The 13,698-nt window shown below is 43.3% G+C and overlaps 1 protein-coding gene across 1 annotated transcript in view; it reads right to left on the reverse strand.

Annotated features, from left to right (window-relative positions):
• Positions 1-4,547: 4,547 nt before the first annotated feature.
• LOC130369552 (E3 ubiquitin-protein ligase RNF14-like) overlaps positions 4,548-13,698 on the reverse strand; it is a 36,771-nt gene continuing 27,620 nt past the window's right edge. The window contains exons 5-8 of the mRNA XM_056574926.1: positions 13,318-13,546; positions 10,793-10,929; positions 7,965-8,083; positions 4,548-6,620 (exon numbers count right to left, since the gene is read on the reverse strand). Of these exons, the coding sequence (XP_056430901.1) occupies positions 6,617-6,620; positions 7,965-8,083; positions 10,793-10,929; positions 13,318-13,546 (489 nt within the window). The 3' untranslated portion in view covers positions 4,548-6,616. The remainder of the gene's footprint in view (positions 6,621-7,964; positions 8,084-10,792; positions 10,930-13,317; positions 13,547-13,698) is intronic.

Genomic DNA, 13,698 nt, shown 5'->3' on the forward strand with positions numbered 1-13,698 from the left:
TCCTTAGGATAGGGGATAAGTTGCTCACCACTGAGTCACCAGTGGACTACTCCTTTAACCGCTGACTGTATGGACCTAGAAACTGATTGGTCCACCATAAATTGAATAACATCCTTATCAACAATGTCATAGGTTTTTTGTATCAGACAATTCAGGAGAAAAAGGTTTCCTGGAGGATTCCCCATTTTCCATGTTAATACAGTAGAGGAAAAATTATTAGTAGTATATAATAAATTAATAATGTCATAATAATATCAATAATAATAATAATAATAGTCTGGCCCAAGGAGATATGGACCGAATATCCAGTGGAATGCGACAGAAAAGAATGTCCGAATTATAAAAATATATCATTAATTAAACCGCACGGTCAATGGCGTGCGCGCAAAGAAATTCCAAAGTCCAAAATAGTACATTTTTGGTAACTTTTTATATCATAAAAAAATGAATAAAAAACGTTCAATAAGTCCTACCATTGCAATAATGGTACCACTAAAACCTTCAGATCACGGCGCAAAAAATTAGCCCTCATACCGCCCCATATGCGGAAAAATAAAAAAGTTATAGGGGTCAGAAGATGACAATTTTAAACATATAAATTTTCCTGCATGTAGTTTTGATATATAACATCCTTATCAACAATGTCATAGGTTTTTTTGCATCAGACAATTCAGGAGAAAAAGGTTTCCTGGAGGATTCCCCATTTTCCATGTTAATACAGTAGAGGAAAAATTATTAGTAGTATATAATAATGTCATAATAATGTCAATAATAATAATAATAATAGTCTGGCCCAAGGAGATATGGAGACCGAAAGACCGAATATCAAGTGGAATGTGACAGGAAAAAAAAAAAAATATATATATATATATATATATATATATATATATATATGTGTGTATGTATATATATTGTCAGGATCCAGGTACTGTGAGGATACTGGTGGTGGATCCTCTGTGTCAGTGGGGTGATGACGTGGGCCGTACCAGGGGAACGGAGTCTAAGGGGTTACTGGTATTCCCCAGAGCCCGCCGCAAAGCAGGATGGACTTGCTGCGGCAGATAACCCCCAGGTCGTTCCACCCGATAGCGACTCAACCCCGACTGACGGCTGAGATAGGTGCGGTACAAGGGATTAGGCAAGAGCAAGGTCGGACGTATGCAGAAGGTCAGGGCAGGCAGCAAGGATCGTAGTCAGGGGCAACGGCAGAAGGTCTGGAACACTGGCTTGGGACATACAAGGAACGCTTTCACTGGCACAATGGCAACAAGATCCGGCAATACTGGGAAGGGGAAGTGAGGTAATATATCAGGTAATATATCAGCGGCGCACTGGCCCTTTAAATCGCAGAGAGCCGGCGCGCGCGCACCCTAGGGAGCGGGGGCGCGCGCGCCAGGACTGGACAAACGGGGAACAGGTCGGGTAAGCAGGCTGGGATGCGAACCGCGAGCGGGCGCGTCCCGCATCGCGGGTCGCATCCCCGCCAGAGACACTAACGCAGCGCTCCCGGGCAGCGGGTCTGACCGGGACGCTGCAACAAGGTAAATGCTGCGAGCGCTCGGCGTAACATTATATATATATATATATATATATATATATATATATAGAGAGAGAGAGAGAGAGAGAGAGAGAGAGAGAGAGAACGAGAGAGTATAGGGCAGGTAGTGAGGAGAATTCACAGTGAATATGGCTGACTGAGGGTAAAGAGGAGAGAACAGACCGCAGACACAATGACAGGTTCCGGTAGGAGCCGTGCCTCTGACAGGACTGAGACGTGCTCCTATGAGGTGAATTTCAAGGCGCGTCACAGCTGATGACCAACCAGGCGCCAAGGTCTTGCGAGACCTGAAAGGCAGTGTCTCGAGTGCAGGGACCAGTCGTGTAATGGGTCAAACAGAGCCCGAACGCATCGAAGATAAAGCGAAAAGTAAAAAGAGTAGGACTGGAGGATAAGGAAAAGAAAGGTAACTTTATTGAGAAAGAAAAGAAATATAAGGAAAGATATAAGGGAGATACAAGGGAGCCGAGAAAAAGGCAAGGAAAGTAGAGGAAATATGAGAGTGCGAGATATAATGCAACACAACTAAATATACAGTAATATATAGAAAATACCAGAAAATATCAATATAATGTATATGACAAGGTGAATAACAGTACTTTTGTTTGTCAAAGCAGCAAAGAAAGAGGAAGTTATACACCTGATCTCACCTTTTATGGCCTATGCTATACTGTGATTGGATGTTCTTACATACCTAATTAGCATATTCAGTTTTTTCATGTTCAACTGTTTCTGTACCTTGCTGCTGTTTGACTCATTGAAGCAGTAAAGAAGGATTTATGCATAATGTGAACCCTCCGTCTTATGATAACATTTTATATTTTGTTGCACAACCTTTTGAGGCAGTCACTTCGATACAGCGACTTCTGCACTTGTCTCCAGGTATCTCGGCCCATTGCTCATAAGATATTTCTCCGGCTGTCTTAGGAATTAATGGTGTCTTCTCCAGACTGCAGATTTAATCTCCTTCCACAGATCTTCAATAGGATTCAGATCAGGACTCACAGAAGGCCACTTCAGGATAGTCCAATGTTTTGCTCTTAGCCATCCTTAGCCATAAATAACTATAAGGAGAGTTTAGGAGCTGTGCTTACTTCATAGATGGTAAGTGAGTAGCTGGGCACTCACTGCTAATGACGGGCTTCTGTCGCTGTCCTTCATTAACCCTATAGACACCATTATCCAGAGTGTAAAAGAATAAAAGACAGTTGCTGATTAGCTCAGTGATCTCATCAGACCCCCGCAACAGGAGACGGCAAAGAAGATCTCCTTTCCCTCCTTCCACAAGCCGTAGCATTGCTCCAATTATTCAGCCTGGCAGAGCCAGGCTGTATCAGTAGACTGCCGATCATACTGTAAAATGCTACACCTGGAAGGCAGCAGCACCTGCGCTCTGTTTAGAGAGCAGAGCACTCACCCCCCTAGCAGATATTTCATTATGGGGGTGAGGAGGACAGAGTAATATGGAGGAGGCAGGGAAGTTCAGTGAGATGAATCCCCATCTTCATTGCGTAGAGCTGCGCAAAACAGAAAGAAGAATGAAGACACCGCAAAACAGAAAGAAGAATGAAGACACATAACTGTGCAACTACTTGACAGATTGATGTGAGGACTTTTTTTTATTTTATAAAGCTGTTCACTGCACTATAATTAGTTTCTCTTTAAGGGTAGGGTTACGTGTCGTATTTTGCTGCATTTTCGCTGCTACTTATTTTCCTACCCATTGAAGTCAATGGATAGCAAAATGCGCAGCTGATTTTGCTACCCAAATGAGTAGGAAAATACACATCAGGGCTGGAGTTAGAGCAAAAATTGGCCTGGGCATATTAGATTATGCAGCCCATTTTTTTCAATGGGGGTTGCAGCATTAAAATAAAATGTAGCAGCTGAAGAGCCTCAGATAGGGGTACACTACATCATCACTGCAGAAATTACAAGTGACTACAGCTCTGATGGGACACCGTCAGGCAGAATACACATAATGATTCACAGGAGACATATTCTCTGTTGTCTTTTCTTTTCTTCTTCATGTGGTCAATATGCTGTGTCTTCTTTCAGCTACATCTTCTCTGCAGAGTCTGACGGTCGCACATCATTGGTTCCTGACTTTGTCACCAGATCCTCATCCTCTGTATGACAACAGTAATTATTATAAATCTGTCAGACATCGTGCCCACTAAAAATAATACTACCAAACACTGTTATTTCTGTTTTTCAGAATCCCAACCCTCTACTGTCCTCCCCCCATACCCCTTAGGCCCACCAGACCAATTTTCCCCTCCTGCCATTCCCCCTCCTGCTCAGAGTGGAGCAGCCAGGGCAGGGACATGTCTGTAACATCATGGGTGTGCCTGCGCTGGCTCACTTCAAGGAGTACTTGGGGCCTGGGAACTGGTCAGGAACGAGACCCTCTTCAGTGTGATCTGAGAAGAGGGCCTGGCGCAGTGAAGGGGAAGGGGGACGGGCTGCGGCAGATATAGCAGCCAGGGCAGCATCTGTTTTATTAAAAGAATAAAGTCTGGCGCCGGGCAGAAATGCGGCCCTGTGCACAGCCCAGCCCACTGGGTAAATGCCTGGTGTGCCCAATGACCAGTCCAGCCATGGCAGTAAATACGCAGCAAAATACGGAATGTTTGACCCTACCCTAAGGGGTTATGAAATGAAAGTTGAGCTGTGATTGGCTGCTGTGGGCAAAATCTCTCCAGTTTTTCTCTCACACATTTTGATAAATCTGGGCACTGAATGTGTAGGAGCCATAGGGGTGATATACATTGCAGTAGATGGGACCGTTACAGTTCTACAGATGACAGAGCTGTACAGACCCCCTACAGCTGCACTAACTCCATGGAATTCACAGACATGATGAAGATATATCAGACCTTGTGAAGAGGAGCAGTTCTCCATAGCAACCAGACAGATTCCAGCCTTTTTATTTTTCAGAGGCCTTTTTAAGTTAGGTTTCCTACCTGTTGACTTGGATAGAAAAATATGCAGCAGCAATATGTGGCAAAACATGGCACATGTGACCCTACTGATCCTTTGCACAAGGATCTGAAAAAAATCTCTCTATGCTTTCATATAAAGAAGTGGAAGTACAGAGTGTTGGGATCTTTGCGTATGGTGCATGGTTGTGAATGAACCTTCAGAGGCTTCACAGGTATACAACTTCAATCTTGACTTTATTTAGCTCAAAATAAACAGTGTCAGAAAAGGTGGAGAGGTACTTTACAGCATATAACACATGCAACAAAACAGAAGAACTCATGGCGTGTCACTGGGTATTGACCACTACCGGTGCAACACTTGTACCCATAGGAGAAACGACCCAGTGGTCCGGCAGCCTGTTCTTTTTACCTAGCTAAAATCATAGGGGTCCACTCCACACACAATATCTGTTGGGCTGGCCTCCCTGTTTAGCAACTCCTATTCATGTACAGTATATATCATGCATGCATGTACAGTATATATATCGTGCACGTGTGTGTACAGACATATATGGTAGCGAGTCAGTAGAAATCAATAGAACTGATGATGAGGGTTATGCTTGGTATAGCAGGGTTTATGTCATGTAGCAGAAAGGTGCAACTACTCTGGTGTTCCCTTGTGATCCAACCCCCATCTTTTGTCAATGAACCTGTCCCCATAAAAATAAAATGCAGGAAAAAACCTCTGGACACTAGGATTCCATTAAAAAACTTGTAAACTTTACTCAAATTTCTGGTGCAATTTCAATATAATGCAGTTACTTTGATATACTGTGGAGTGTTACATTTTTTTGTCCCTTTAATAGGGTTTTTATAGCAGCTTTACAGACTTTAGAAACTTTTAGGTGTTTTTTTTAGCACATGTACGTGTAATGACTAATACAGGTGTATATGTCTTTGGTTCTAAAGATCTAAGTCCAATATTTCTGAGACTGCTAGAGGAGGATCTTCACAGGCGATGCAAGGTGCACTTTACTCACTCTGCTGTGGCTTTTCTGACAGGACACTCTGAAAGGCACATGCCTTTGGTGTCTAGGAGATCCCAAATATGTTTGCAGTACTCACAGTGCTAGGCCCCAACCAAAGTGTTTTGTTTCTTGGTGATCAATGAAGCTCCATGTAGCTTTTTGTTCCTTGCCTACTAGTGTTGCTGTGATGTACACTTTGCTTTTAAAAGTAGGAGATACACATTTGGCACTGGCAAAAGCCAGGCCAGGATGTCATCATACTGCCTGCACTGGGTGGGTCCAGGAGAAAGAGATGTTTTTATTTTTTTTCTATTGTGCAGAGGGGGACGTTTTTAGGGGGACAGCCATTGTATGGAGAACTATATTGGGACTCTCCATTGTGGGCAGAACTATATAGGGATCTAAGTACTGTGTGGGGGACTACATAGGGGTAACTACTGTGTGTAGGCACTATTAGGGAGGCTAGATACTGTGTGGGGGCACTATTATTGTAGTCCCTACAGTATGGGAGCACAATTAGAGGGTAACTACTGTGTAGGAGCACTATTAAAGGTTAACTACTGTGGGGGCACACTGTTTGAGAGGCAGTATGGATAGGAAGTTTGTATAGCTGTAGGATACTGGAAAAGTGCAGAGACTAAGATGTTTTTCAGCAGACTCTGTGGAGGCTGTCAAACTAGACACAATAGGGGACCCATTCTAGCCCAGGGGCCCACCTGAGGACTCACCTGTGCCCCTGTAGGCCATTCCGAGCCTGATTTTATGGGAATTTACAACTATGGATTTACCTATGGAAATTCTGCTGACAACACAACCATAAGTGATTCTGTGTACAAAATAGAGATCCTGGCAACATTCCAAATAAAGATCCTTTTTCACCAATAAAACATTAAAGCTCTAAGGGAGCCTCAGCCTTTCTGTGTTAGTAAGTGCTTATGATGCTGTTGGTTCTTGTGCTTAAAAACTGTGACTTTTAAACTATGACAAAACTACTGTGTGGAACTGGCCAAAGGGTCTGGGATCATGAGAATTATTGTGTGCTTCTTCTGCTGGGCACCACATAGCCACAAATCCATCTTCTCCGCCTTTATAAAAATATCCTAAAATCATCTGTAAATGAATAAACAAAGAAAAGAATTTACATAGTCCGGATACATGTGAAGCAGCACTTTGCTAGAGGCCACCATGATTTGTAGAATACTGTATATGCTCCATTTACGACTATGCTCCATATATGTACAGTATGTGGCCTTGGGCTTTAAACCTGTGCTTTTATCAATATAAAGCCCAGACTTAAAGCAACTGATCCTTCAATCTATCAGGAGCAGTTTGGGCACCCAGCCATCGAAGACAGCCAGAAACCCAGAGGAGTAGGTATCAGCTGTTTGTAACCACTTCTATCTTCTTATTTGCTATTACATAATACTAAATGATATGTAACAAATAAAGGTAGCGGTAATACAGGATGGCGGTTTTCACAGTGCAGCAGTCCCACTCCTGGACACCATGTTGTTGGTGGATGGTTCAGGCTTTATAACAGGAAACTCAATAGTGACGTTATGTCCCCACATGTGAAGGAGGAGGCTCATGGCACATAGAAGAGGTGTGTTTCCTAACATTTTTTTGTTGCAGTGTTGGTAGGTAGAGCTACCAAATGCTAACATATACTGACATAATGTGATGAATTCTGCCAGGATGTCACAATAAAAGTGACAAAAAAAGACAATCAAGAAAGTTAACCCTGGACCTGCCAATGGTTGCCACTACCCATGACTCTAGTTCAATGTTTCTTCTTTCTTGGACCATTTATATGAAATGTAAGAAATGTGTTTAAATGGTAAATTTATGTGACTTAATAATGCTTTTATGATGTGCCTACTCTTCATATTATTAAAGGCCCACCCAATTGCTTCCCTGTTTTTTCAGTGCAGCTCAAACTGTGAACCTTTTTGTAAGATGGCTGCTTCCGGAGAAGCATGTTATAAGCTGTATGTCACATGCTCCTCCATGTGCCGCCATCTTATGGATGAGGTCGCCTTCTGAGCTGCACTGAAACAACAGGGGAGCAAGTGGCGGCCTTCAATACTATGAAGAACAGGCACATTAGGAAAAGAGTATGCATATTTCTTACATGGCCAACCCCTTAAATGTAGGTACTAACTGCTACATACTAGGAACACTACACAAAATATGCTGCTTTGTAACCACCAATTTGGCTTTTTTACCCTTACACATTTTTTGTCCATGCTGCTTAATAGATTTCCTGATTAATGTATATTTACTGTATATGTTATAGAAGCATAGATAAAGGTGTATAACAAAGAACCATAGTCACAAGAAAATGTAGCTGTGCAAAACATAACAACTAGGGAGGCAGATGACCATGACCTCTTATAATGACAGCTCTTGAAGAAGTTGTCAATCCATTTCTATAAAACCATGCTGAATACATACCGACAATCGGAAAGTTGAAAATGTTCATATGGGTCAGGCAAAGACAAAATCTTCAAACAGAGCCAGCAGAAGAACTGTTTACACTTAGAACAGGTCATTTTGTTACAACCATCATTTTTCTGTAAAAGAATATATATGTATAAATGTACAATTCTTTTTCATTGCCTAGAAGTCCTGTTTTTGTCATGGACAGCATTGTAGAGTAAGGAAGGAAGTAGCAAGATTCCCTGCCCCGCAGTACTAAACTGTCTTAACTTGGGGAGAATTTGACAGGGACCACTGGAATTTGGGCCTAAACAGTGTCAATGGTGGAGCCCAAGGGAGGCCGTGAACCATCTAACTCTGTCACGTTAGCAGATGCCTAGAATCAGTTGGGTCTCCGAGTCATATTTGATGAATGAGAGAATTTACCTGTGAGTAGCACAAAAGGAATAAATAGTGTTAGGCTGGGGTCACACTATATGGTCATCCAGCCTGTAGTGAGCTGACCGGAGTCAGATAGTGCCTTGTATTCAGTTTTCTGACCGGACCTAAAACTGTGGTATCGTCAAATCATAGTGTGAACCCAGCCTTTGAGGGTTTTCCTCCATGGTTAAAATCCATGTGCATGGACGGTTGAGTATACAGTGCCAATATTTGTTACTTGTGTGACCAAGCTGTATGGTATACATATCTCCAATAAAAAGAGAGTACCTGGTCATAACTGCAACTCGAGGATTGTGAACTGTAAGGCTATGTTCACACAGCAGAATTTCCATGCTGGATTCCGCTTTGGAAAAACTTTTTTTTTACTTTTACACCTTTTTCGGCCCCCCTAGGAGCCTATCATAAGCCATTATTAGATGGCTTACATAGATCAATGTAGTGCTATTTCCTTAAGCAATCGTCGATCCACCGAGGACCAGGAAGTACAGGTAAGTCCCCTTTCTTCCCCGGCAACCCATCTGCAGCACACGATTACATCGCGGAGATGCAGATGGGTCCCCTAGACCCAGCGCTGGTGCAAGGATTTTTGCCACCCTAGGCAAAAGCAAATTTTGCCGCCCCCTTGGCTCATTTGTCCCGCCCTTTGATATGCCCCACCTTACTACTGGGGTGACAAACTGTAACAAACCCCCTCCTCATGTAACCTCCTTACTACTGGGGTGACACACTGTAACATACCTCCTCGTTAGGTATACACCTTACTACTGGGGTGACATGTGACCTTTACTCCAGCTCAGCCCTGCCTCCTCCACAGCTTCACACAGGTCCTTCAGCCAGGTCCTTTAGTATGGGGGTTGACAGAGACAGCGTGTAGTGCAGTAACTTTCTTGTGGCTGGCAGAGCTGCGCCACATCAAGAGAGTGCTCTAGGCGGCTGAGTGTTTTGCATGTAGGTATCACCAGCCTTGCCTAGACCCCCGGGAATACCAGCATTTAATGTTTAAATGCCATGATCGCTATTAATCACGGCCTTTAACCATTTCAATGAAGGACATCGCATCCAGCTTTTATTCCGCACTAACTTTTTCATGTTGTATGTGAATCTATATATATATATAAAACTCAACGTGTGTGTGTGTGTGTATGTTCCAGCATCACGTCCAAACGGCTAAAGATATTAACATGAAACTTGGCACACATGTTACTTATATGTCCACAACAAACATAGGATAGGTGATTTAACCCTTACCCACCCACATTTGCCAGGGGCGGAGTTTATGTTTAAAGTCCCATACAAGTCAATGGGAAATAAATGTTACTGCATAACTGGAGATATTTCGATAATACTTGGTCACATGTTACTTATATGTCCACTTAAAATATAGGATAGTTAATTTAACCCTTAACTACCCCCATTTATGAGGGTCGGGGTTTTTTGTGTAAAGTCCCATGCAAATCAATGGGAAATGTATCTTCCCCCATAAATTCCGTACGGCTTGAGATATTTCAATACCTGGTACACATATTACGGGTCGGGATATGAGGACGCAATAGGAGGTCAGGATAGGAGGACAGGAAAGGAGGTGGGGATAGGAGGTCAAGATAGGAGGACAGGATAGGAGGACGGGATAGGAGGACTGGAAGACTGGATAGGAGGACGGGATAGGAGGACGAGATAGGAGGATAAGATAGATGGACTGGATAGGAGGACGGGATAGGAGGTCGGGATAGGAGGTCAAGATAGGAGGTTGAGATAGGAGCACGGGATATGAGGACAGGATAGGAGGTTGGGATTAGATGGATTGGATAGGAGGTCGAGATAGGAGGACGGGATAGGAGGTCGGGATTGGAGGTCGAGATAGGAGGATGGGATAGGAGGACGGGATAGGAGGTCGGGATAGAAGGACGGGATAGGAGGACGGGATAGGAGGTCGGGATAGGAGGTCGGGATGTGAGGACGGGATGTGAGGATGGGATATAAGGTCGGGATATGATGACAGGATAGGAGGTCGGGATAGGAGGATGGGATATTGGGTTGGGATATGACAACAATATATAAGGACGGGATATAAAGTCAAAAGCTTCCTCCTTTGTTTATTTTCCTCCCCAACAAGGATTAGGAAGGAAAAACCGGGCAACGCCGGGTATTCAGCTAGTAGGATATAAAATACCCCATTTGCTTGCAATAACTGTGTAATGACAGTAGATTCTGTTAGGATTTATGTGCAGAATAGAGATGAGCAAACATATTTGCTTAAATCTACCATAAAATATGATTTGGATTTGACAGACGATTTGTTTGTTCCTTGTTATATTTCAGAGTTCAAGGAGTGGAAAAACCTATATGTTGTAAAGAAATGACATACAAGGAACAAGGTTCTCATGTGTTGTTTAATATTTTACCTCAATAGGAGCTTTACAGCCAGGACAGGGCTTGGTGTTTTCCTCGACCCACTCCAGATTCCATTTCTTATGAATTGCCTTTTCCAGTGTTCTCATTCCCTCCTCTTCATCCTCATCACTCAGTTCAACATATTTTTCTGAGAGAGACCAACAAAACAAGACATACTTTTAATACATATAAATCTGCATGAAGTGCAAAAGAAAAATAGAGGTGACACTATTAAAGGAGATCTGCAGCGGTATATAACTTATAAGTGTTTGACCGCAGGGGGTCTGACTGCTACTCCCCCCCCCCCCCCCCCCGCGTTCTCCTGTACAGGAGGCAGACCCGCCCCCTCCATGTATCTCTATGGGATAGGCGGAAATGCAGCGTTCATGCGTCCCCTCCTCTCCCATAGAGCTGAATGGAGGGGGCGTGTCTGTCAACCTTTAAGTGAGGTTGACGAAACAAGCACTAGCCGAGCAGAATTGGGGCCCTGTATGGGAGATTTCGAGGGGTCCCAGCGGTCGGACCCCCTGCAATCAAACACATGTCTTGTATGCTGCAGATAGGGGATAAGTTATATACTGCTGCTGATCTCCTTTAACCTGTTATTATTTAATAATATCCATGATATCTAGACCAGAATGTCATGGCTGAGTAATATCTTCAACAGGTAACTATAATGCCAATTACCAAACTGACGATGGGGACAATTTTTTTTAAATTGGCTGTTATGTACTAGATTTATCCACTAGGTAATGGTTGATAATACTTTGGATAAGGGATAAGATGTCTAGCAACATAGTACCCCTTTAAGTTTGCTGTGGAAAGTGAATCATGGTGTGGTTGCGGGACGAGTGGTGCAGGGCAGATGTTGTTACCCTAGGGGCAGAAGGCATTAACCCCTTGAATTTGTGACGCCAGAGCGTGGTTTAGCCTATAACCACCCGAAGGTATACCGCTGGATCCTGGGCTAAGCACGGGGGCAATAAAGACTCTGACACCAAGTTACGGACAACAGTAGCTTTACTGAGGGTAGACAGTTGGTAAAGTCTATACAGTTCAGCCAGGGCCCAAGGAGGTGACGCAGAGACTTTAAGGGCTTGCTGGGACTTGTAGCAGATATGGTAAATTTAAAGGGGTTATCCACCATAAGGTGATTTTAGTACATACCTGGCAGACAGTAATGGACAGGAAGGATCTGCGCTTGTCTTGGGGCTAAATGGCTATGTTGTGAGATTACCATGACACTGTGGCTAGCTTTTTGTGAACTGGTATTTCCTTTTCGAGTTTTCTTCTTTGCCTACAAATCCCGTAATTCCATTTTCCTCCCTCCCACACATCAGCCACCCCACCCATTGAAACATAAATGATCTGCATCCATTCAAAAGACCTGTGGTTTTCAATCAGGGTGCCTACAGCTGTTGCATTAGTTGCAGATTGATCTCTCTCCCACCAAGCTATCTCTCCACCCATTGAAGCAGACAGGCTCCCTGTCATCAGCTGACTAGTGAGTCAGATCCCGACAGCATTGCAACCTGGGAAAAATCTAAGACAACAGTCATTTTGTATGCTGTTAAAAATAAATATTGGGGTGAAGCTCACAGAAGAATTGTGAGAAAACCGTCACACCCAGGTACAGACACTATATTATGAACTACACTAACTTTACAACCCCTGTAGCAAAGTCAAATAAAAAAAAATCCTGGAATACCCCTTTAATGCAGACCACGTTGTCTTGACAAATGATGACTGTGACTGACTTGACTGATGACTGACAATACTGAGACTGTGGCTTGTGACTGTAGCTGCTTGTGGCTGCAGACTGGACTTGAGGCCTCCAATAACTGGACACTCTCTAGGACTAAACTTGACCTCAGCAAAGACTTGGAAGGAAAGAGCGAGAGCTAGCTTCACCCAGGGCTTATATGGGGGAGACTAGCAGGAAGCCCATAGGTCACCCCTGGAATCACCTGGTCACTGGTACCTCCTGGGTAACAATCACATAACAAGTCACATGGTTAACAGTCTTAAAGTGACAATGCTTTCTGAACACATTACATGGTACAATGTAACATATTTACATGGGGGATAGATGCAAGGGAGGCCCAGGGGACACTGTAGAGAGGCTGCCTGACAGGTCAGCAAAGGTACAAGACAACACCTCCTGTACTGGGCCACCACAATGGTAAAACCCCTTTAAGTGCGAGCCCCCTCACCACTGTGTCAGTCCGAGGAATGTGGAAGGCCTGGTGCAATGACCCCAGCTACAGTGACCAGACCATTACATCTAAGGATACACAACCTTCATCATTATGACATCCCACTGGGCCTTGACAACATTTGCACTCCTTAGGTTGATGCACAAGTGTATATTGCTAACATATATTGCAAACATTTATATTTCCATAAAATGCAACAGTAATTTATATAATACACCTACTTGCCAAGGAAAATAGTTACAGAAAGTTACTATTCAACATGAAACTACCACATGTACCTTTGTGCTTGTCAGCTCAGAGACAGCAGTTACTAAACATACCTTCAAGTACTTTGCAAGGGGAGATTCCATGAAAGGTCATTTTGCAATGGACACAGAAAGCATATTGGCAGACTGAGCACATGCCCATTGCACCCTCTGGTTCTTGAATGACTGGTGCCTGACAGCTTAGACGTGGACAGTAGACAACATCAGCCATTAAATCCAGGCTTGACTGTAGGAGGAGGTCATCATAACGGCTAAAAAGCTGCTCCCCTACCAGATCCTTTACCTACAATAAAACATGGACATGAGCAATTTACTATCTCTAAGTAAACATGGAGTCCAGGCCAACAGATGTGATTTTATATAATTATTTACCTTATTTTTTTTTTTTTTTAACAAGTATTTCTGTTTTTAAAAAGTAACAAACATTAAATGGGC

This window comes from Hyla sarda, chromosome 4 (genome assembly GCF_029499605.1).
Source record: "Hyla sarda isolate aHylSar1 chromosome 4, aHylSar1.hap1, whole genome shotgun sequence".
NCBI classification, from domain to species: domain Eukaryota; kingdom Metazoa; phylum Chordata; class Amphibia; order Anura; family Hylidae; genus Hyla; species Hyla sarda.